Source organism: Erpetoichthys calabaricus, chromosome 6 (assembly GCF_900747795.2).
Source record: "Erpetoichthys calabaricus chromosome 6, fErpCal1.3, whole genome shotgun sequence".
NCBI lineage: Eukaryota > Metazoa > Chordata > Cladistia > Polypteriformes > Polypteridae > Erpetoichthys > Erpetoichthys calabaricus.
Window position 1 is genome coordinate 209,893,462 of NC_041399.2, and position 26,169 is coordinate 209,919,630.

Genomic DNA, 26,169 nt, shown 5'->3' on the forward strand with positions numbered 1-26,169 from the left:
AAAACAAAACTTGAACAATTTACAAAAATCAAATATGCTACATTCCATTTAAAAGGGAAAAACACTGCTAATAAAAACAAAAGTATTCAATATTTTAGATCATCCTTTACGGCACTGCATGTTCCAAGTTAATATTATTAAAAAATAAATGCAAAATAAGTAAAATAATGCAGAAATTTTCTTTTAGAAGTTATATGGTAAAATGTCACACATAATGGAGCAGTTGGTCTTTCCGTGTTCAAGCAGATTTCATTCTGAGTAAGCTCTTGTCACACGTGTGCGCATTTGTGGCAGTTTAATGGCTAGGCTAATGGTCATTTTCCACCAGAACACAAGATGGCACTGTTGACTAACACCTCGTCTTTTCCTCCCTCAGAGGAGGACCGGAATACTGACGGCCTTATCTCCCTTGACGTCACTTCCAGCGTCCGCCTGCCTGGACCCGCCTCTTCCTGCCAGAAGATCTTATCAGTGGATGCTCCGCCATCTTGAAGCAGTCTATCTTGGACACTTGCCCTTGGGGATTAATAAAGTATCTATCTATCTATCTATCTATCTATCTATCTATCTATCTATCTATCTATCTATCTATCTACATGAGGTTTCCTTTAGTTTTCAACGCGTTTATAACCTGTGTTTTGTTTATTTTATACAGGGTATGCCTTCAGGTCCCCAACACTTCACAATTGTCTGTGCTTTTCTTACACTCTGCATTTTATAATTCTTAGTTATAACAAATTTCCCTGGTGTTGAAAAAGTAGTGGGGCGGCGCAGTGGGTAGAGCTGCTGCCTCACAGTTAAGAGACCCGGGTTCACTTCCCGGGTCCTCCCTATGTGGAGTTTGCATGCTCTCCCCATGTCTGCATGGGTTTCCTCCCACAGTCCAACGACATGCAGGTTAGGTGCATTGGCAATTCTAAATTGTCCCTAGTGTGTGCTTGGTGTGTGTGTGTGTGTGTGTGTGCACGCCCTGCAGTGGGCTGGCGCCCTGTCCGGGGTTTGTTTCCTGCCTTGCGCCCTTTGTTGGCTGGGACTGGCTCCAGCAGACCCCCGTGGCCCTGTAGTTAGGATATAGCGGGTTGGATAATGGATGGATGGATGGATGGATGAAAAAGTAGTCGTTTATCCAGAGACCAAGGCACCCCATAAACGATGATTTCTTGCTGTCCAGTTGATGTTTAACTACTAAACCTTTCTTAGAAATCATCTACACCATACAGTTAAAAACAAGCAAATAAATAGTCGGGAACCAATTTTGAATCAGGGCGTCAATTCATATACACAATTGCCTTACGTCCCCTAGCATTAAGTCTGATTTAAACTTCTTTGTCAAGCTTACGCCGTAGGCTGCATGGCATACAATGTAAATATGGCATAGCCTGACAAGCACATGACTGTGAGTCACATGGACACGAACGCTACACAGATCAAAATGACTCTGATTGGCTGGTTTGGTAACTATGTATTTCCTGAAACACGTTTCAGTTTGTCTTCTTGTTTGGAAGTTGGCGAATGTTTGAAAGTGGGACAATTTTGTTCGCCTATGAAAGAAAAATGTGCAGCAAGAGGAGGGCTGATCCTGAATTTTAATGGATCATTGCTTTTCTTGCAGGCTATGAACACCACCAACTAATGTTCAGTCATGTGCAGTATGAACAGTTTTTCGATGGTGTAGGTTACTCACATAGACATGCCATAGGCTCGGCGCAGAAGTACATGACCAAGGTAGGGAGAATACAAAAAAAGGTTAATGAATATGCGTTATTAGGTCCACCTATTCTACGCCGAAACAGAATTCTTTGAGATGTGGACACATTCCTTAGAGATTTTAGTTCATGGGCAGAGTGGTGGCTCTGAGGCTAGGGATCTGTGCCAACAATCGGAAGGTTGTCGGGTCAAATCTGCACCTGCTAGCTGTATAGCAGTGGTATGGCACCTACTCAGCTCGGGACTACAATGCACTACAGATAGTGAAGTTGGCCCAGAATATTACTGGTACACAACTCTGTTCTGCTCAGGACAGATAATAAAAACACTGCCTTACAAAGATCAACTTTATTATTAAAGACTTCAGCCATCCCACACAGCCACTTTTAACTCTCGTCCATTCAGGGCCATTAGGCCTTGTACCAATACACTCAGGGGGAGTTTCTGCCCACATGTCAAAGATTAAAAACTGCTCATCCTTGAAATGTCAGGATTGTTTCTTGTATACTGTGTACACCATACTTCAGAACAGGTCACCCATTTGAAGCTAAGCATGTTTGGGCCCATCCAGTGCTTGGGTGGGTGACCAACCAGGAAAATCTTGGGCTGCTTCTGGAACAGGTGTTGGTGTTGGCCAGCAGGGGGAACTTACCCTGTGGTCTGTGTGTGGATCCCAATACCACAGTGCAGTAAAAATGGCGCCATCCTTAAGAGAGATCCTGACTCTCTGTGGTCATTAAAGATCTCTGGGCATCTACCGCAAACAGTAGGGTGTATCCCGATGTCCTGGCTAAATTGCACACCAAGGCCTAGTCATTCAGGCCCCTAATCATCCCCTGTCTTCAACTGGCTAACTACCTTTCACCACTTCACCACCTGACAGCTAATGTGTGGTGAGCGGCAGGCACCAAAATGGCCACCATCACATCATCCAGGAGGATGCGACACATCCTGGCTGAAATGGCTCCTCAATCATTATGAAACATGCTTTGAGTAGTGAGAAAAACACTTTATACATTTTTAAAATTATTATTATATACATACATAAAAATGTACATATCAAAAAAGGAGTAGAAACGTCTCAACAATGATCAATAGGATGAGGTGCAGCTGAGCCAAGTTCCAAGTGTCATAGGAAAAGGGTCTGCATACTTGTGCCAATGTAAACATTTCAATTTTTTTATTTTTAGTAATACTGCAAAACTTCTTAAAATGCTGTTTTTGATTTGTCATTCTGGGGCATCGAGTGATGCTTGATGTGCAGGGAAAAAAGGAATTTAAATGATTTTAGCAGAATGCTGCCACATAACAAAATATGAAAAAGTGAGAAGTCTGAAGACTTCCTCTAGGCAATGTATATAACATTTGGAATAAAACTTACATTTCAGAAATAAACAGTCTGTACAATAAAAGTATAGTTCATTAATGGAGCAAAAAATACATTTTAAATTAAATATAAAAAGGAATCATAAATGCAAAATTTTAAAAAAAGTCTGAGGTTTACATGTAATGAAATTTCAGAAACAGCAGCCTGCACAATAAGCCTGAAATTGATTAAAAACAATAAATTCTTTATAATTCTTTATTTATTTGTCACATACATAGTTATACAGGACAACTTTCCGCATACCCCTTGGGGGTCAGAGCGCAGGGTCAGCCATTGTACAGCACCCCTGGGGCAATTGAAGGTTACGGGTCTTGCTCAAGGGCCCAGCAGAGTAGCATCTCTTTTGGCAGTGACAGGGATTCGAACCGGCAACCTTCAGGATGCCAGCGCAGATCCTTAGCCTCAGAGCCACCACTCCACCCCATACAGTACATGTTCCTTTACAATACTGTATAATAATGAATTTCAATAGCACAACTTTCATAAAGGCAGACATTTACACAAAAGGTTCCAACTCAAGCAGTCACAGTAAACAAGTTGCAGCTGCAATGCTGTATCTTAATGTAAAAGTTTACGATATAACAGAATGGACTGGCGACTGGCACCACTTTGACCGATGAAGTGTGGGTGGTGCCAGGGTGCGGCATTAAAATTAAAAGCACAGTATTATGGGAAGGCATCTTTTCTGTTTATAGTATGCGCTGATTTTTTTTCCCCCCAGACATAAGCATTAATAATATTTTAACAAAACAACGTTATGTTTTCTCCATGTTTTGTGCATATGACTGAATAACAAATCTGTAGATCAGGTGATAGGAGTAGTGTGAGAATTCTTTTCCTCCATGGCCGTTTCTCAGATGGTTTGCCATCGGATGGTGCTGGTCGCCGATGAGTTCTATTTTAACTTATTTCTCTCATTGTGTATGAAAGTATGAGATAAAAGCTTTTGATCAGTCATCACTACAAAGCACATGGGGTAAGTAACATAAAAAACACCTCTGAGTGGAGTTTTCATTTAAGAAAGAAGCAGAGAGTGACAACTTTTGGCAAGACTGTCCATTGCTTGTCAAAAAATTAAGACAAGATCACATTCTGATTATGACATTCAAATCTACAAGAGAACTCCATACTGCTAGAAGACAGATACCCAGATGCTTATGCAGTAATGAATCAAACATAAAAATAGCAGACGAAAGTTTACTGCATCCTGCAGCTGCTGGGTGAAACTCAACTTTGCACATTTCCAGGTTGCACCATCAGCTTTGTCTCATCTTCATCATTACTCTAAATGACAATCCTGTTATTTGTAGTCATATGTACAAATTTGTATGTAACGTATATACTCATGTATAAGTCGGGTATTGAAACCCAAAAAATCCATCATAAAATCAGACCTGACTTATACACCCATTCAAAAATGCAACACTTAATTTTTTATTTATTTTTTTTTTACATCTTTTTGCCTTCTCCACTCCCACACCAGTTTCTCAGACGTATCGAATTTTGTGGCAGCAGCGCAGTTACTGATTTCTTTCGCCACTTCAATGACATTTAATTTAAAACCAGCTTCATATTTTCTTCTGATCGAACACTCCCATCGTAGATAAGGGATGCTCGATAAAGGTGTATGAGGGTATGAGATACAAAAAACAGTGCAAACGTTGCTTCAGAATAGTTTCTGTATTACCGTGTGGTCATGTAAGCTGGCTCCACAAAATACACAGCTACTTCTGAGTGACTGCATTTAGAGCAAAAAAAAGTTTCAGAAAAGCATCACAATCGCACACATGTTGTGTATTCCACTCATCTTTTCTAGATACGCCTGCTGCGTCTTGTTTTGTTTTTTTTTTTTTTTGAGGGTTATCATTTTACTTTGTAATTTAAGACTGTGTTAAAATATCTACAGTGGATTCAGGAAGCAATCAGACCCCTTCATTTCCTATGCACTTTGTTAGGTTTGTGGAATAGGGCGGCCCGGACACAGACAGGCAGACACATTTAAAGCCATCAACACACGTTTATTTACACTATATACAGTTTTAAAGTGCACCGCCACACAGACCCCAACAGTCTCCCAAAGTCCAGGCTCCTCTTTAAGCCACCTCTCTTTCTCTTTCTCTTCTCGCCAGGCCTCTCCGACCTCGTCCTTCTCCTCACCCGACTCCAGCCCTGAGTGAGGGGAGGCAGCTCCTTAAATAGGCAGGCAGCTGATGACCACACCCGGCCACCTGCCACAGGTTGTAGATTTCATTATAAATGACTAGTATTATTGAGCGTAGATGTGCAAAAATGGCAAATTTAGTAATTGAAAATCAAATGTACAACACAATAATAGAGTGAGCAGAAAGTGAAGGGGTCCAAAATTCTTTATACAAAGAAGAAAGCAAAATACTTTATTGAAACTGACTGCATACTCTGAATATGTGTATTGAAGACAAAGCTGAATTGTTAGTTAGTAGCCACTTCTCCACTAGATGGCAGTGCTGTGTGGTTTTCACTTTCAGCATCTGCAGTATTAACCCCATCACAAATGTTTTTTGTACTACTGAATAGTAAATATTGCTGTGCTCACTTGAGAAAAAGAAATAAAACCTTTTCCAATCTTGTTAGAAACGGACATTTGTAAAGGAACAGAGAATACAGAGAGTTATCTTTTTTCCTTATCGACTGCGTTCCTTTAATGTGAGAAGTGACATCCTTCACATCTTCTATAACTCTGTGATGGCCTGTGTGGTGTGCTGGGCTGGTAACATCACATCAAGTGAGGACCACCAAATCAACAGGCTAATTAAACAGGCAAGCTCAGTTATAGGAAGCACTCTGGGCCCCCCCCTTGGCAGGTAGAAAAGGAGAGAATGAAGACAAGACTGAGTAAATGAACACTGCTGCACATCCTGTCTCTGACACACCAACACTGAGGACTTTCAGCCAATGAATTATTCAGCAGACATTGTGTCAAGAAATGCAACAGGGGTCCTTTATACCAGCAGCAATATATCTGTATAGTTCCTTATGGTGACTGCCAAGTCAGAAGTTTTTCTTTCTTTTAAAATTTTCTTCCTTTTTAGTCATTCTGGTGTGTGTTCATATATTTATTTATCTATCTATTTTTGTATTTATTTATTTAAAGAGCTTTTGTAGAAAGCTAAATGTCCCCATGGGGGAAAAAAGTTCTATCTATCTCTCCATTCAACCCTACATTGAATAGCTGGGTGTAAAATTAATTTATTTTGTTGCCTTAACAGCATTTTAAACATACAGATAACTCAATTTTGATAGATACAGAACTTTGGCCGGGTTCAGACTTTCTAAAGTCTACCCAGGACCTTTTTTTTGTCATATGTTTTGGGATTTACCCTTAACGATGACATCTGTTTTTCATGTCGCCTTAAGAGAGCTTGAGTCCCATTTGAAATGACTATTGTCATTTTAATACTGCCATGATATCTTCTTACTTGTAGGCTCTCAGAGACCCTGTGCTGTCTTTGTACTTAGCATTGGTTTATGCACATACTATCTGCAGTTATCTGTTTGACAGGAACATTCCAAATATTTTATAAAATATAGCTCTTCTTTTTTTCCCCGATGCAATCTTATCTCAGACCTCTTTCTTGTGCTTGTTCCTAAACTCTTATCTATTAGGGGAAGAAGATTAATTATATAGGCAGCACAGTGGGCAGTGGGTAGCGCTGCTGGCTCGCAGTTAGGAGACCCGGGTTCGCTTCCTGGGTCCTCCCTGCGTGGAGTTTGCATGTTCTCCCCGTGTCTGCATGGGTTTCCTCCCACAGTCCAAAGACATGCAGATTAGGTGCACTGGCGATTCTAAATTGTCCCTAGTGTGTGCTTGGTGTGTGGATGTGTGTGTGTGTGTGTGTGTGTGCGCGCCCTGCGGTGGGCTGGCACCCTGCCCGGGGTTTGTTTCCTGCCTTGCGCCCTGTGTTGGCTGGGATTGGCTCCAGCAGACCCCCCGTGACCCTGTAGTTAGGATATAGCGGGTTGGATAATGGATGGATGGATGGATTAATTATATATAGTATAATTATATATAGTGATATAATAATAAAATTATCTAGGGTGCCTCGCCCTCTGCTCGCTTTGCTCACTAACCCCCGGGGGTGGGTGCTGGGTGCCCACTGTCTCACAGCTGAGCCTCTCCAAAGAAAGTGATTGCATTTAAAGAGTTGGTATATAGAAGAGTATGCGGGGCATGGGAGGAAGATGGTTTGGTCCTTAGTTATTATAGAGAGAAAATCAGTTATTTGAGTATTTCACTACAACTGTCTATTTTAAATACCAATGAATAATAAAACGTAGTAAAAACTGAAAGTAAAAAAGTAAAACATAACAAAATGTAAATAAAAAATTAAATTACATTTAATGCTTCGTCAAAAACAATATTTTGAATTACTTTATCTTCTGATTTTTGTTCTATAAATGTTGTTTTTTTGCATTTCTGCTTGCATATTGTTTGACATATTTTTCTCTTTCTCGTTTATTGGACTATTCTCTTTGTTCTTGATTTTTATTATAAGCAGCTCTTTTTTGTTCATTTCCTTTTTTTGACATTCTTTATCAGCTCTTGCTGAAGTTTTTCTGTTGCGAACTAAAATTCAGTGTTCTTAAATAGATAATTTGCTTTTCTGCCTCACCATTATAATCGACTGCGCTTAAGGGCAAGTTGGTAGTACTGGGAGTGTCACAGGGTGGGATGGAGAGAGGATGTGTGCAGAAAGAGTAACGATTGGGTGAACAGTATGGAGGAGTGTGTCAAGGCTGAATAACACCAACACAATGGAAAACTTTTTTAATATAAGAGACTATAATAATAATACATTACTGCATCACACCTAAAGAAAAAACCTCAAAAAGTAACAGAAAAAATGTTAAAAGTAATATATGAAGAAAAAAGAAATAATACAGCTGGTCAAAAACATTCCACTGATTTCAGATCCATCTCTGCATGCACAGTATTTGAACGTTTCTATGCAGCGTTACTGAAAGAAAAACTGGACTGAACTCCTGATACATGGCAGATATAAAGCTGGTTGAATTGTAAAGTATTTAGAATTATGAAAAGACAGCTTTATGGTAGTTTTTCTATTTGCATTTTAACTTTAAGAAAAAAAGAGACAAATGGAATGTAGTAATCTGTGTATCCCTAGTGTAGAGACAATGAGAGAGAAAACCATGAAGTAGTAAAATAAAAACAAGTAACTCACCAAGAGTTCAGAGGTGCCCAGTTTGTCCAGTTCCATTGACTGGATCCTTGAAATATGTACCCCCATTTCCCTATGTATTCCAGAGCATTCTATACAGGTCAGTATTCCTAAGTTAGTGGAAAGCCATTTAGGATCTACAAAAAACAAATGGAAAGTGCTTCAAATCTTCAGTGACACAAGCAATAAAAGAAAATGAAAGGAACGAGCATACAAAAACAATCAGCCACTTAATGCAAATATAGTGTATTTTCTTTTTAACTTAATATAAGAGTGGAAAGAAACACACGGATATGTTACATCTATGTGAATATAAATAAATATAGATTACTTAAGACTGGTTGGATGGATGAACGGTGGGCCACAGAGAAATATACATGGTGAGATACAAGACAGACAGACAGACAGACAGACGCCATCAAACCTTGAGCTCCACAGTCGCAGCAAACGTCATTGCCAGGCATACGCAGCACATCTTCAATGATGGCTTTAGTGAGATCTTCTAAACTGTCTTCACCCGTGCTTTGTTCTCCACGAAATGCCATATTTAAAGCTTCTTCTTTACTGTTGGTTAACACTGATATCCAGCTACGTAGAAATTAAAAAAGAGATAATTGAAATTATAGCTTTGATAATTAGAAGGCAGCTGCCACACCTTGTCAAACAGACAAGACAGGAATATGAGAGGTATATGAAAGGCACTGTATAATAGATAGATAGATAGATAGATAGATAGATAGATAGACAGACAGACAGACAGACAGACAGATAGATAGATAGATAGATATGAAAGCCATTATAAAAGGAAGAGAAATAGGAAATTCACCATATAACAGAAATGCATAAAAGGCATTATAAAAGAAAGATAGATTCAAAACGCACTATTTAATTGGCAGGCAGACTGGCACTTTTTTTTGATTCCAAAGAGACCCCTGCTGCATTATAACAGCCCACATATATTAAACAGCACTAATCTAAACCATTAAAAAAACAAAAATTGTCCAAAATTATTATTTTATAGTTAATTATACTATAAAAAGATGTGCTAGTTTATCTTCCTACTTGTGAATTAAAACAGCTCTTGTATTAACACTAGAATTACCAGAGCCTACAAAAAAACTCGTAGATCTGTCCCACCTTAAATCGCTTCGCACCTCTCCATCAGCGTCTTTTGTCCTGTAAATGTGTTGATAAGCAGCAAACAGCAAGCAGCATGCTATCACATCCCCCACCCCGCACAGTTATCTCAGCTCAAGTCTGTTTACCTGTGTGTCAGCTGATTAGAGTTGTATAGAGTGAGAAGTCAAGCAAAATGACATCCAGCCACCCATCCACACCTTCTTTTAAATCACCCCCAACTCTGATGAAGACAGACAGTAAGTTGCTGCCCCATCATGGTAGCCGGTCTCTGCTCACAGATGTGACTTCAGAAACTCTTCAGGTTTCAGCTAACGTGTCCTCTTTGGAAGCCACCAATCAACACTCGAGGGTGTGGCTTTCTGTCATCATTTTGCCATCTTTTGCAAATGTAAAAACCATTTAACTGCTGCTGAAGATGAAGGCTATAACCAAAAAATTCTCTCTCCCCATACACAATGCTCACCACATGTATCCGGCAGTGAAATGAAAAATTCTTTTTTTGATGAATACTTTGGCAATTTCTATTTCACATTAAGATTAATATGAATGAAAAGAATATGTTATATTTTATTTTTGTAAATATTGTATATGCTTTAACGTTTTCACAGTAAGCCATGCTTACATTTCAGATGAACTTATTGAGAGTAACACAAGAAGCCTCATACTTAACATCTACTTGCAAATCCATTTCATTCATTCCAGTGATCAACTGATGTCCCCCACTCTGTCGTTTGTGCATTTGACACGTTTACAAAGCCATTCATTTGTATTTTATTTTGGTTAATGTCTGACATTCTCCATGTTTAACTTGTTAAAGTCACAAGGATCACCAGCCTTTCTAAAATCTTCTGCGTCTCTCCTGCTCATTCATGTGTTGTAGTTTGCTTTCTTGCAGGCCAATTCATTTTGAGATAATTTCTTGAACTTAGACTCAAATCTCTTCCATTCATTGTTCATATTATTTTATCGCTCCCGTCATTAGTACCACCAGTAATAAAGATGCGTGTGCCAATTCAAACTCATGACCCAACCTGCCCCACGTCTACTTCTACTCCTCTTCATTACTCCACCATTTCCCATTGCCATTACTTTTAGACTTACATTTATCTACTTGTGCAGACATTTTATTCATAATAAACGTTAATAGCTCATCAAAAGTGTCAAAAGCAGGAAAGCAAACCACACCATTAACCAAGAAATCAATGCCATGTAATTTGCCAGTTTCCTGCTATAAATAAATCACTTTCTAATAAAAGCCTTTGAATGAGACTTAAGTTCAACGTGTAGACTCAAAGACATTATTTTTAAATACAGTCTTGCACGGCAGCCAACTGAAAGTCGTCCTTGAGCATGGGAAAGGCACTACATAAAATGTATTATTATTAAAAAAAAGGAGGAAAAAAACTATTAACGAATAAAGACTAAAAGGTACTACTTACATTACAAACTCTTGTTCATCTTCGGCTTGGAAGTGATATGTTCGGTTATCTGCAGAAACAAAGACGGATCGTCCCATCAAATAAATGGCATCGTTTTGATCAAATAAACATACAACTCATTTTGTCATTTGTGCCAGGTATCTTTCAACAAAACAGAAGTGCCATCAGTGGCACAGCACTGGCAGGGTTAACACCAACGTGTGAAATACATGGGGCTACTCAGGCGGGGTGGGGGCATCTTAATTAAACCTCTGGACACCCTGAATGTTGAAAATTTAAAATTTTGGAGGATCCCTGACAAAAACTTAAAATGTTACAAACAAACAGTGTCCAGGGCTCCGAGAAAATACTGCAGCAGGCAGCTCTTCACAGGTTGGGCAGAAGGACAACTGTCTGTGAGGGTTTGACTGGCTGGGTGGGGTGAGATGCCCAAGTGGCAGCAGTCTGTCCAACAGGGATGACTGTTGAGTGTTCCCTTTGACCACATGCTGTTCCTTAATGGTTCAACATGTCTAACAGTTTGACATCTCTAAATCTGCACCGTGTGGGTGTTGTCGTGAGTGCACCCTGACTGGACCTGCTGCTTCTTGGCGGTCATTACTGCTCCAGCTGTCTATGACTCAAGGATGAATAAAGCAAGTGAGAAAATGGATAAATGGTATTCCTTATGCTCAGTACTTTTTCTGGAAACAAAAAGGTGGCAGTTCGCATATGTTGCATTTGGATCAAGTATAAGGTACTGTGAAGGTATATAGAGGCCGTGAGTCCTAGCGCTACATGATTTGTTTATTAGGTGAAACATACAGTCATATGAAAAAGTTTGGGAACCCCTCTTAATTCTTTGGATTTTTGTTTCTCGTTGGCTGAGCTTTCAAAGTAGCAACTTCCTTTTAATATACGACATGCCTTATAGAAACAGTAGTATTTCAGCAGTGACATTACGTTTATTGGATTAACAGAAAATATGCAATATGCATCATAACAAAATTAGACAGGTGCAGAAATGTGGGCACCCCAATGGAGATATGACATCAATACTTAGTTGAGCCTCCTTTTGGCCTCTAGACGCTGTCCTCCTATAGCCTCTGATGAGTGTCTGGATTCTGGATGGAGGTATTGTTGACCATTCTTCATACAAAATCTCTCTAGTTCAGTTCAATTTTATGGACAGCCTGCTTCAAATCATCCCATAGATTTTCGATGATATTCAAGTCAGGGGACTGTGACGGCCATTCCAGAACATTGTACTTCTCCCTCTGCATGAATGCCTTTGTAGATTTCCAACTGTGGTTTGGGTCATTGTCTTGTTGGAATATCCAACCCCTGCGTAACTCAACTTTGTGACTGATGCTTGAACATTATCCTGAAGATTTGTTGATATTGGGTTGAATTCATCTGACCCTCGACTTTAACAAGGGTCCCAGTCCCTGAACTGGCCACACAGCCCCACAGCATGATGGAACCTCCACCAAATTTAACAGTAGGTAGCAGGTGTTTTTCTTGGAATGCGGTGTTCTTCTTCCGCCATGCAAAGTGCTTTTTGTGATGACCAAATAACTCAATTTTTGTCTCATCAGTCCAAAGCACTTTATTCCAAAATGAATCTGGCTTGTCTAAATGAGCATTGGCATACAACAAGCAACTCTGCTGGTGGCGTGAGTGCAGAAAGGGCTTCTTTCTCCTCACCCTGCCATACAGATGTTCTTTGTACAAATTGCGCTGAATTGTAGAACGATGTACAGATACACCATCTGCAGCAAGATGTTCTTGCAGGTCTTTTGAGGTGATCTGTGGGTTGTCTGTCACCATTCTCACAATCCTGCTCATATGCCGCTCCTGTATTTTTCTTGGCCTGCCAGACCTGCTGGGTTTAACAGCAACTGTGTGTGTGGCCTTCCATTTCCTGATTCCATTCCTTATGGTTGAAACTGATAGTTTAAACTTCTGAGATAGCTTTGTGTAGCCTTCCCCTAAACCATGAGACTCAACAATCTTTGTTTTCAGATCTTTAGAGAGTTGCTTTGAGGATCCCATGCTGTCACTCTTCAGAGGAGAGTCAAAGGGAAGGAAGCACAACTTGTAATTGACCACCTTAAATCCCTTTATATCTCATGATTGGACACACCTGTCTATGAAGTTCAAGGCTTAACGAGCTCATCAACCAACCAATCAGCATTGAGCAGCGACAGGCATTCAAATCAGCAAAATGACAAGGGGACCCACATTTGTGCACAGCCAGTTTTTCACATTTGATTTAATTTCATACAACTAAATACTGCTTCAATACAAATCTTTGTTCGGAAAACACCGCAGTACTCAGATGTTCCTAGGAAATGAAAGACATACCACTGTTATCTTTTTGGTTGAAAGGAGAGTCAATTATTATGCAGGCTGAGAGGGGTTCCCAAACGTTTTCATATGACTGTAACGATAAATTGTCAAGTGTACCGTACTGCATAATACTGTGCTTGATGGTTTAAAATTACAAACACAGTATTTCTGAAATCGACGAATATTAACTACAGGTTAATGACGAGCTCTACATTGTATAAAAAAAGTTATGTAGTCCTGCAAAGTAATCAGTGCTTAATTTGATTGACTTTTAAAGAAAATTCCAAACTTTTTGCAAGTTTTCATCAAACCATACGGTTGGTGTAATAATAGAGCTGCACAGCCATCATGGGTTTGAGTCCCGGGTCCTCCCTGTGTGGAGTTTGCAAAATGCTTTGAGTAGTGAGAAAAAGCACTATATAAATGTAAACAATTGTTATTATTAGTATGATTGCAAGACATGGACGCTATCCAGTGACATGAGATAAAGATTGTCCCTTTGGAGAATCCTTGGGTAACGCTGGTTTGACTTTGTGTTGCTTATGGAGTCCCAAATGAGGCACATTACCTGCATTGCGAGGGAGTGTCAGTTACGGCACTATGGCCATGTGGTGCGATTCCCTGAGTGTGGTCCAGCTTGCAGCACCCTCATTATTGAGGACCTAAGCAGCTGGACCAGGCCAAGGGGACGCCCACGTAACACCTGGCTGCAGCAGATAGAGGATCATTTCTGAAGGGTGGGACTGAATCGCGTGTCTGCCTGGGGGTTTGCCAACCAGGATCTGAGCTGTTTCGTCGTGCAATGGGTGCGGCAACATGCTGTACCAGCGCATGCTCCCCAACCTCATCTGACCCGATTATTAAATGCAGTCTTCCTAATTTGTTCTTTGCTTTGAGTGTCAATGGATGAACATCGTCCTTGTTACAGCCATGAATGAACATATCTCACAGGATCGAAATTTGTGAGTATGGTGAGAGTGCTTGTCAGTAACGAGGCTCTCACTGGAGTAACAATTAGATTAATTTGTGAAAACCCATGTTCGCACTCACTTGATGAAACTGGGATACAATTAAGATTCAGCACCCAGTTGATGGTAGAATCATTTGAAGTGTAGTCGGTGCCATGACCAGCTGTCGTGGCTGAGGTGCCAGGATGATGCACCGGAGCATACAATCACAAAAATAGCCAGACTTATGCCAAATAAAACATGGACGCAAAGACCATGATCCTCTAGGCAGACACACTTAATAATACAATTCAAATTCATCAAAACGTAATGCTTCAGCAGTTCTCAATTTAAGTAATTTTAGTTGGATAACAGACATCATATACATATACCAACATTTTATAATCGAGGTTAGCTCATGCCGTCATGTGTTTAGTAACCAAAGATATACTTACGGGATATTAAGTCAAAACACTTTTTGTCTTCACTGCTGGGTTTCACCTGGCAGGTTAGTAGATTCAGTTTCACTGGCTGCCTGTTGGACTAAATTAAAATATTTTATTTATAAAAACAGAATCAAACTCTTAAAAATCAAGACAAATATCCACAACATCATCACATGATGTATTTCTTCTAATTCATTTCTAACAGTATTGGCCAGATTTATGTGGACACCCTTCCAAGTACATTGAGTTCTGGTACATCAGATCAAGCACAAGGCCGCCCCAGTCTCCACTGACAGCAGAACAGGTCATACAGAAGATCTCAGTGGCTCTAAATTTGGCACTGTCATAGGATGTCACCTTGGCTACAAGTTAGTCTGTGAAATTTATGTTGTGTTAGATCTGCCCCAGTTGACTGTAAGTGGTATTACTGTGAAGAACAACAGCAGCTCAGCCAATGAAGTGGAAGGCCATGTAAACTCACTGAGTGTTGAAGGTGTTGCGTTAATGCTACAGCATACAAAGACATTTTAGACAATGGTGCACTTCCAACTTTGTGCCAACAGTGTGTGAAGGCCTTTGTTCTGTTCCAGCTTGACTGTGCACAGAGCCAGGACCATAAAAACATGAAAGACACTGGACCTCAACCCTACTCTACACCTTTGGAATGAACTGGAACACAGATAGTGAGACAGGTCTTCTTGTCCAACATCATTACTGGACTTCACCATTAGATACAAATTCCCACAGACACAAACCAAAATAATAATTCTTCACATTTATACAGCGCTTTTCTTACTACACAAAGTGCTTCATTGAGTGAGGAGCCACGTCAAACACCACTAATGTGCAGCACCCACCTGGATGATGCAATGGCAGCCATTATCGCACCAGAACATTGACCACACATTAGCTATTAGGTGGTGAATTGGTGAGAGACAGTCAATTAGAGGCAGTGGTCTGCAATTTAGCCAGAACATCGGGATACACCTTACTTTTTACAAAGGATGGCCAGCGATCTTTAATAACCACAGAGAGGTAAGACCTCGGTTTTATGTCTCATCCGAAAGGATGGCACCATTTTTACAGCACAGTGTCCCCGTCACTGCACTGGGGCTTTGAGAACCACATTCAGACCACTCGGTAAGCACCCCCTGCTGACCTCACCAACACCTCTTTCAGCAGCAACCCAAGCTGTTTCCTAGATGGTCTCCCATCCAAGTACTTGCTGGGTCCAGACATGCTTAGCTTCAGGTGGATGACCTCTTCTGAAGTGCAGTTGGTATGGCGGCTGGCCACTACAAAATGTACTGGAAAGAAGAGTGGAGGCAGTCACAGCTGACATGGTGATTGGTGTGGATTCCATATTAATGCCTATAGTTTTGAAATAGGATCCTTAACAAGCTCATATAAGTGTAACAATCAGGTGTCAACAAACGTTTGGCCATAGTGTTTATATATTTCTGTGTTATACACATGCTTTATCAATAGAACACGTCATTCAGAGATGATGTATTTTTATTATATATATAAAAAGATAATACTGTAATCTGCTGATGATCCCCATTCCCAGATAAACCAAATGTTTTTTTTTCTGTAGATAGCTTTCTTCTGAATCTTGTTTTTATGCATCTAAGGAGGAAAGACCAGATGTACGCCTCAGGCTGCACTTTAGCATTCATTAACATGACATAGAAGGCGGATGCCCAGTGTGCATCACAGCAAGAGAGCATCTGGATGCAGCCCTGTTTCTAAATGGACGCTTCATTTCTGCACTAGTAAGCCTTTGCCCAAGTTCTCCCATAAACTGACAAAAGATGGCACTATAAACTCATAAACTACGATACCTGTTTCATAGATAGACACTGTGTGTTGCCTTAATGGCTACTTGACATCGGCCATAATTAAGTATTTGATCAATTTATTGCAGAATTCCTGTCTATATTACTTTTGGATCCGTACCAGTTTGCTAACTGGGCAGAATCTGGGATCTCCTCTGATGTGTCAATGGGGCTTCATGTCATTCTTCAGTGACAAATGTTTAGTGCATCTGCACTTCTGCCTAACATAACTGCAATTTGCACCAAAAAGTTCTTGAAAAGAAAAAAAAAATAAAATTATATATATATATATATATATATATATATATATATATATATATATATACACATACACACACATAGGAACCCTTTTTAATCCGAGTATAGCATCAAGTCAATGACACTTCTGGGCTATTTATCTGGTCAGTGAAGTAGCAGAGGGGCTTGTTAATCAGTTTCAGATGCTTTGGTGCACTAGAGTGGCAACAATGAGACGACCATCAAAACAGGAATGAATGGTCTAACAGGTGAAGGGAGGCCACTGACATTTTTCCCTCCACATCTGATTTTTCACTATTTTTGCATTTGGCTACACTCAGTGTCACTTCTGGTAGCATGAGGCCATACCTGGACCCTACAGAGGTGGCACAGGTAGACCAACTTCTCCAGGATGGTGGGCACATCAATACATGCCTCCCATTGCCAGAAGGTTTGCTGTTTCTCCCACAACAGTCTTAAGGGCATGGAGGAGATTCCAGGAGACAGGCAGTTACTCCAGGAGAGCTGGACAGGGCCCCTTGTAGAAGGTCCTTAACCCATCAGCAGGACCCACCAGTATCTGCTCCTTTGGGCAAAGAGGAACAGGATGAGCACTGGCAGAGCCTACAAAATGACCTCCAGCAAACAGGCCACTGGTGTGAATGTCTCTGATCAAACAATCAGAAACAGACTTCATGAGGTTGACCTGAGGGCCCGACGTCCTCTAGTGGGCACCGTGGAGCTCGATTGGCATTTGTCATAGAATACCAGAATTGGCAGGTCCACCACTGGCGCCCTGTGCTTTTCACAGATGAGAGCAGGTTCACCCGGAGCACATGTGACAGACGTGAAAGGGTCTGGAGAAGCCGTGGAGAACGTTATGGTGCCTGTAACATTGTTCAGCATGACCAGTTTGGTGGTGGGTCAGTGATGGTATATCTGGGGAGGCATATCCATGGTGGGATGCACAGACCTCTACAGGCTAGACAACAGCATCTTGACTGCAATTAGGTATCGGGATGAAACCTTGGACACATTGTCACACCCTATGCTGGTGCAGTGGCTCCTGGTTTCCTCCTGGTGCACAACAATGCCCGGCCTCGTGTGACGAGAGGATGAAGGAATTGATCCCATTGACTGGTCCCCACGCTCTGCTCGTCTGACCTCAATCCAATACAACACTTCTGGGTGGGACATTATGTTTCAGTGCATCCGACGCCTCAGCCTGCCCAGGAGTTCAGTGATGCCCTGGTCCAGATCTGGGAGGAGATCCCCCAGGACACCATCCGTCATCTCATTAGGACATTGTCGGGCATGCATACAAGCACATGTGGGCTTTACAAACTACTGAGTACGATTTGGAGTTCCTGCAATGAAATTTACACCAAATGGACTCATCTGCCTGCCTGCCTGATACATAATTTTTTCTCTTTGATTTCCGAGGTGTCTTTGAATTCAGCCCTCTGTAGGATGATCATTTTAATTTCCATCAAACAATGTGCCATCCAGTTGTTCCTAACACATCACCATATCAGTCCACATCAGTAGAGATTTCCAGCAGGATTTTTTTTCCCCCATTGAGATCTGATGTGTTTTCAAAGTGTTCCTTTAACTTTTTTGAGCAGTTTATATATATATATATATATATATATATATATATATATATATATATATGTATACAGGTCCTGGTCATAAAATTAGAATATCATGACAAAGTTGATTTATTTCAGTAATTCCATTCAAAAAGTGAAACTTGTATATTAGATTCATTCATTACACACAGACTGATGTATTTCAAATGTTTATTTCTTTTAATGTTGATGATTAGAACTGACAACTAATGAAAGTCCCAAATTCAGTATCTCGGAAAAAATAGAAATAGAATATCAGTTAAGACCAATGCAAAAAAAGGATTTTTAGAAATGTTGGCCAACTGAAAGGTATGAACATGAAAAGTATGAGCATGTACAGCACTCAATATTTAGTTGGGGCTCCTTTGGCCTGGATTACTGCAGCAATGCGGCGTGGCATGGAGTCGATCAGTCTGTGGCACTGCTCAGGTGTTATGAGAGCCCATGTTGCTCTGATAGTGGCCTTCAGCTCTTCTGAATTGTTGGGTCTGGTGTATTGCATCTTCCTCTTCACAATGCCCCATAGACTTTCTATGGGGTTAAGGTCAGGCGAGTTTGCTGGCCAATCAAGAACAGGGATACCATGGTCCTTAAACCAGGTACTGGTAGCTTTGGCACTGTGTGCAGGTGCCAGGTCCTGTTGGAAAATGAAATCTGCATCTCCAAATAGTTCGTCAGCTGCAGGAAGCATGAAGTGCTCTAAAACTTCCTGGTAGACGGCTGCATTGACCTTGGACCTCAGAAAACACAATGGAACAACACCAGCAGATGACATGGCACCCCAAACCATCACTGATTGTGGAAACTTTACACTCGACCTCACGCAACGTGGATTCTGTGCCTCTCCTCTCTTCCTCCAGACTCTGGGACCTTGATTTCCAAAGGAAATGCAAAATTTACTTTCATCAGAGAACATAACTTTGGACCACTCAGCAGCAGTCCAAAGGCGAGACGCTTCTGACGCTGTCTCTTGTTCAAGAGTGGCTTGACACAAGGAATGCGACAGCTGAAACCCATGTCTTGCATACGTCTGTGTGTGGTGGTTCTTGAAGCACTGACTCCAGCTGCAGTCCACTCTTTGTGAATCTCCCCCACATTTTTGTTTCACAATCCTCTCCAGGGTGCGGTTATCCCTATTGCTTGTCCACTTTTTTCTACCACATCTTGTCCTTCCCTTCGCCTCTCTATTAATGTGCTTGGACACAGAGCTCTGTGAACAGCCAGCCTCTTTAGCAATGACCTTTTGTGTCTTGCCCTTCTTGTGCAAGGTGTCAATGGTCGTCTTTTGGACAACTGTCAAGTCAGCAGTCTTCCCCATGATTGTGTAGCCTACAGAACTCGACTGAGAGACCATTTAAAGGCTTTTGCAGGTGTTTTGAGTTAATGAGCTGATTAGAGTGTGGCACCAGGTGTCTTCAATATTGAACCTTTTCACAATATTATAATTTTCCGCGATACTGAATTTGGGACTTTCATTAGCTGTCAGTTATAATCATCAACATTAAAAGAAATAAACATTTGAAATACATCAGTCTGTGTGTAATGAATGAATCTAATATACAAGTTTCACTTTCTGAATGGAATTACTGAAATAAATCAACTTTGTCATGATATTCTAATTTTATGACCAGCACCTGTATATTGGTGTATTCTCATAGATTTAGATGTGTTGAATCCATTTTTTAAATTGGAACTGCTCTACCACAAACCGTTAGTGTGATATATCAAATTTAGTGAAAAAAGCCATTTGGATAAAAAGAGCAGAATAAAAAATAATAATAAGTTACATTTGTTTTATGGCCAAAATATCTGTCACGCTCAGTAGTTCAGTTATTCATGTCTGTGCAGTGTGGCATATCGACATAGTGATGGTAACATTTCCTGTTAATATGAAGGATTCACAGGTCTTATAATAAATATATAACATCAAGACGAATGTGTCTCAGTTAAGCCCCCTCAGACCACTCCAAAGTGACGTTCTGTCAGTTGGTCACATTGCAGAGATAATCAAACACTTCATTGATGCTTTTGTAAGTGTTAAGACGACCCAAAGAAGCGTATATTAATGTCTTGTTACATAAGAGTAACTAAAGTGTTACAAAATTTGAAAAAGTGGAAAAAACAGACACTCTCATTAGTTATAGTTTATCTATTATATTTTCAGAATTTTAGCAAACCCCTTTACTATTAATATATACTGAGAAAATAAATTCTCATCATTTTCAACCATGACAAAGAAAATAAAAAGAACACTCACTGTTGCATGGGAGATTGTCAGTATGCCATTTTTTACAGTACACTTTCTTCTTTGCCAAACTTTTCTTAACCTGCAAAAACACATTTTAATCAATACAAAGGGAAATCAAACCAGTTTATCTCTCTCTATATAAAAGCCAAATACCACAGACTCACTCATCACGAAATCCCCGAACCATGAGGACTTGGGACTTGACATTTGGAATGTAGGTTACCCTTGGCCCATAGGTGCTCGCTAAGAAATGGTTTGAAAAATTTCGTGGTCCAAGCGCGTTGTCTGTATGTCTGTCTGCTTTTCATGAGAGAATTACTTAACGGATTTAGATCTGGTTGTTTTCTATAATTTGCTTGAACTTTCTGGTTGATTTTGCGACTTCTGTCATCGTGCTAAGTCCCAGAGTTCGCTTGTGGTACCAATGTATTTATGCAAATCCAAGAGAGTGGCTGTGGGCTGAGAGCAAGGGATGGCGGGCCCTTCCTCATTCACTCGCCAGCCTCTGTTCGAGTCGCTCTACGTCTCGCCACCTGTTGGAGTGCACCTCGCCTCCGCTTAGCAAACAACAAACATTATCGTCTACAGATTGTTAAGGAGTAACATTTGACGTTTTTGAGAGAGAGATTATATCTCTGGATTTTAGAGGGTAGGTGCAGATTGCCAGAGATATCACAGCCATGTGCTTTTCTCCCCACACAGAGAACGCTCTCCCATCAGAGCTGAACACAATCAGATACAGTGCCAACAACTATTGATTTTTAAAGTTTGTCCTGTTTCATTACTATGTGGGCGAAGCCACAGGGTACAGCTAGTTAAATCATATATGAGAGAAACAGTTAGTGCTTTCTATATCCTTGTTTATGGAGTTATCACACTCTCCACTTAGAACATTCAATGTGTTGATTTTTTATCATTCAGTTCGTCAAGTGTTATTAATAGCTAAACTATTTCACTATCTCATGCAAATTTCTGCAAGATGTGAGTTTGAGATGTGCATAGTCCATACTGAAGTGGTCCACCTTGTCCAGTGAATCAACAGGCTAATTAAAATGGCAGGCTCAGTCATAGAACACACTCTGGACCCCCTGGAAGGTAGTAGAATGAAGACCAAACTGAGTGCCATTATGAACAATGGTGCACATTGTCTTTCTAAACACACAAACACAGGACTTTCAGCCAGCGAATTATTCAGCAGGAAACGTGACGGGGGTCCTTTATACCAACAGCAATATGCCTGCATAGCGCCTCACTGGGACGGGGGACTGCCAAGTCAGACATTTCCTTTCTTTTGTATTTTCTTGCTTTATAGTCATTCTGGTGTGTGTTCAGACCAAAGCCAGTCAGTCATTTTCTAACCTGCTTAATTCTGAACAGGGCTGTGGGGGTCTACTGGGGCCTATGCCAGCAAGCATTGGGCACAAGGCAGGAAAAAACCCTGGACAAGGCAAACACACACCCCACCTATATATATACACGAGGGTTGTCTGGGTTTCGCGCGGAATTTTATCGTTTGTCGAGTGTCAGCCTGTCGAAACCTGTTCTGCTGTGTAGAGGGATTATTCAAGTGGTTGCATGTTTTTGTTCAGATGTTTTGCTCCCTCTCTTCCTTCAGAATGAACAGGAGAAGCAAACGAACTGAGAGTGCGCAGCTGGCGCTGGCGGTGAAGCTCCCGACTCCGTGCGTGCGCGACTTTTGAGTGATGATTTTTTACGACTTTTCTGATGGTTTAACAGCTAAAGAGCGCTGCCAAAAACTTTCTCGCATCTTCAAGAAGAATGCTCCAAAGAAGACGATGGTTTTTAAGTGGTTCCAGCGCTTCAGCACAGGCCACTTCAACTTTGACGATGAAAAACGTGAACCGAAACCGCGAAGTTCGACTGATGGCAGAAATGCTGATCGTGTGAAGGAGTTCCTGGATGAAGATGGTCGTGCGACCATCAGGAAAATTGCCCTGGAACTTGGGATGACCCGGTATGCTGTCGACACCATCATTCGACGAGATCTTGGCTTTACAAAGAAATGTGCCCGATGGGTTCCAAGGCTGCTGACTGTGGAACAAAAGCAAGCTCGCGTGGAATGGTGCAAGTTTTTCCTTGACAAGTTCAACAATGGCCAATCGATCTTGCACCATGTGACTTTTGGCTCTTCCCCTGCGAGGCCACAACTTCGAAACTCGAGAGGAACTGATTGCAGCTGTCCAAGAACAGCTGGACAACCTCCCAAAGACAGCCTTTCGCGAGTGTTTTGTGGCGTGGGTCAGAAGAGCCCAAAAGTGCATTGATGTTGGCGGTGAATAGTTTAAAAGTTTAAAAAGGATCGAAGTACATGAGAAAAATAGAAAAAAAATCCTTGGCTACTTATTTCGAGTGATTCCGCGCAGAACCCAGACAACCCTCGTATATAGGGTGGTTCAGATCTAATTATGCAACTTTTAATGCAATGCAGGAAAGCAATGCAAGACAAAAGAATTGTTCGAAATATCTTGTAATAAACGAATGCAAGACAGGTGCTGCCATCTATCGGCAACAAAAAGAATTTTTGTGAATTCTTTATGTAATAATACGTTATTGCGTAAAGAAATTTGCATAATTGCATACTAGGGCCAATTTAGGTTTGCCAATACCCTTAACCTGCATTTCTATGGACTGTAGGAGGAAACCCAGGCAGACACAAAGGGAATATACAGACTCCACACAGAGAGGACTCAGGACGCGAACCCTGGACTCCTTCCTGGGAGGTAGCAGTGCTACCAATGTGCCACCATGCCAACACTTACTCAGACCAAAGGGTGTGTACATGTTTGTTTATTCATTTATGTAGTCATCTACTTGTTAAATTTATTTAAAGAGCGTCTGTAAAAAGCCAAATTTCCCTTGGGAACAAATAAAGATCTATCTATCTATCTATGATATAGTGCCTTTCACATCTATCTTTCTTTCTTTCAATCCATCATCTCTTAATTTCCACTGTGCTTGAGTTCAAGGACACTTAATAATTACAACTCCTTCTATTTAGGGTTTCATACCATTAACCTGTGCTAAAAAGTGTTTTCTTATTAAGAAACACCTCCTGTCAACATGTCTGTCTGTCTGCTGCATGAATCAACTTGGCTCCCAGTGGACCAGCTTTGTTGAAATCTCACACACAATTTCTTTTAAGGAAATTTATCAGAAAAGTTCAGTTTTTAATATCTCAAATTTCAGAAACACTCACTGAGAAACACTGGGAGAACGTTCAAACTTGTACATCTTAAAATAGAAACTCCGTTCTCTGTGACGTCAATGACAGATTTGAATTTTCCCTGAAAGAAGTTTCTTCAACTTCTATGTTTTGTAAATGATTGTCTTTTATGGTGGCGCAGTGGTAGCGCTGCTGTCTCGCAGTTAGGAGACCTGGGTTCGCTTCCCGGGTCCTCCCTTCGTGGAGTTTGCATGTTCTCCCCATGTCTACATGGGTTTCCTCCCACAGTCCAAAGACATGCAGGTTAGGTGCATTGGTGATCCTAAATTGTCCCTAGTGTGTGCTTGGTGTGTGTGTGTGCACCCTGCGGTGGGTTGGTGCCCTGCCTGGGGTTTGTTTCCTGCCTTGGGCCCTGTGTTGGCTGGGATTGGCTCCAACAGATCTCCGTGACCCTGTAGTTAGGATATGGCGGATAATGGATAATGGATGTCTTTTAGCCATTCTGACAGCAAAACAGTGAAAGCCCTGCAGGGTGGGTAGTGTGCTCTGCGCCAGCTTCTGTGGACGGGCTCAGCTCACTTCTGTTGCTCCTTGAAATCATAGTGGGCAAGCTGCAAGACATTTGTGACCGTAAAATAAAAAGAATGCAAAAAAAACTTACCACACCGTACTTTATGTAGTAAGTGGGGCACAAAGGAAAGCGAGCTCCCGAGCCGCGGCTAGGTGGCACAATATGTATGTACGGGTGAGTTAGTGTCACACTGAAAAACAACTCCACATCTGCATTACCTGCAGATCATAATGGCTGAGAATTTCTCTGACACTGTAATTTAATGGCCAAACTCATCAGCGCCTGCTAACCACTGTAGTTGGAAGCAGCCAACAATTTTAGTTTGAGATTTTAACTCTCCATCAGCTGTGTCTTTGAAAAAAATATGTTTAAAAAATCTGAACTACAATTAGCAGTAGACCCTTCATAGCCAGCAAACAATAGGACATCAATTTGTACATCACTTGAGTTGGAGTCTGCGGTCTCTCTACGTTATTTCTGCTCCCACAAGCCTATCTGGGCTTGGTTTTGAATAACATTATACTGTATTATAAAAGGCTCTTTCAAAACACTAACTTTACGGACCCTATTAACACATGCAATAGGTTACATTATCATTGTTGGGAAAGGTGCTACATAAATAAAATGAATTATTATTATGAATATGACTCATGGTTAATAAAGAAAATGGGATAACTACCATATATACTTGCGTTTAAGTTCTCCCGCGTATAAGTCGGGGCTTGATTTTACCGTATAATTTCTGGTATTTCATAATGTCGTCGTATAAGTTGAATGCGGAAAACTCCAAGAGAGTACGATATGCTAACGCCCACCTGAGAGAGTAACCGCAGAGCTCACAGCCCTTTTATTCTGTGTATTGTGCCTACGTGACCACACGGTAATACCCAAACTATTCCAAAGTGACGTTTGCACTGATTTGTGTTTTTTGCACTTCACGCCCTCAAACACCTTTATCGAAAGAGCATCCCTTATCTACGATGGAGCGTTCTATCAGAAGAAAATATGAAGCTGGTTTTAAATTAAAAGTCGTTGAAGTGGCAAAAGAAATTGGTAACTGCGCTGCTGCAACAAAATTCTATGTGTCTGAGAAACTGATGTGAGATTGGAGGAAGCAAGAAGATGTAAAAACAATAAAATAAAAAAAATGTAAGTGTTGCATTTTTGAACGGACATTTAAGTCAGAGTCTGATTTTATGATCGATTTTTCGGGTTTCAAGACCCAACTTATACGCAAGTATATACTGTAACTCTTTGATGAAGTCCTTAGAAAATGTAAAACTGCTCCATCTTTCAAAATGGTTAACTGAGTCTGAACACACCTGAATGTTAAGCCGTGTGGACATTTCCTTGTTTGCTAATCTCTCGCACTACAGTGGTACTGGAAACGTCGTGAAATCTTTAGAATTTTCAGTTAGCCAATAAAAGGTGTCATTTTGCTAGACTTCTCACTATATTCATAATTGCTAACACGGTACAACACCCCTGTACTACACTCTTTCTACATAAATATGATGTAAAATATGATATGAGGCGGCACGGTGGCGCAGTGGGTAGCGCTGCTGCCTCGCAGTTGGGAGACCTGGGGACCCGGGTTCGCTTCCCGGGTCCTCCCTGCGTGGAGTTTGCATGTTCTCCCCGTGTCTGCGTGGGTTTCCTCCGGGCGCTCCGGTTTCCTCCCACAGTCCAAAGACATGCAGGTTAGGTGGATTGCCGATTCTAAATTGGCCCTAGTGTGTGCTTGGTGTGTGGGTGTGTTTGTGTGTGTCCTGCGGTGAGTTGGCACCCTGCCCGGGATTGGTTCCTGCCTTGTGCCCTGTGTTGGCTGGGATTGGCTCCAGCAGACC

At 41.0% G+C, this 26,169-nt stretch overlaps 1 protein-coding gene across 1 annotated transcript in view; it reads right to left on the bottom strand.

Moving 5' to 3' along the window:
• LOC114653844 (arf-GAP with SH3 domain, ANK repeat and PH domain-containing protein 1-like) overlaps positions 1 to 26,169 on the bottom strand; it is a 354,271-nt gene that overhangs the window by 56,371 nt on the left and 271,731 nt on the right. Inside the window, 5 exon segments of the mRNA XM_028804406.2 lie at positions 8,314 to 8,447; positions 8,735 to 8,898; positions 10,890 to 10,938; positions 14,623 to 14,710; positions 20,577 to 20,646. Coding sequence (XP_028660239.2) covers positions 8,314 to 8,447; positions 8,735 to 8,898; positions 10,890 to 10,938; positions 14,623 to 14,710; positions 20,577 to 20,646 — 505 coding nt within the window.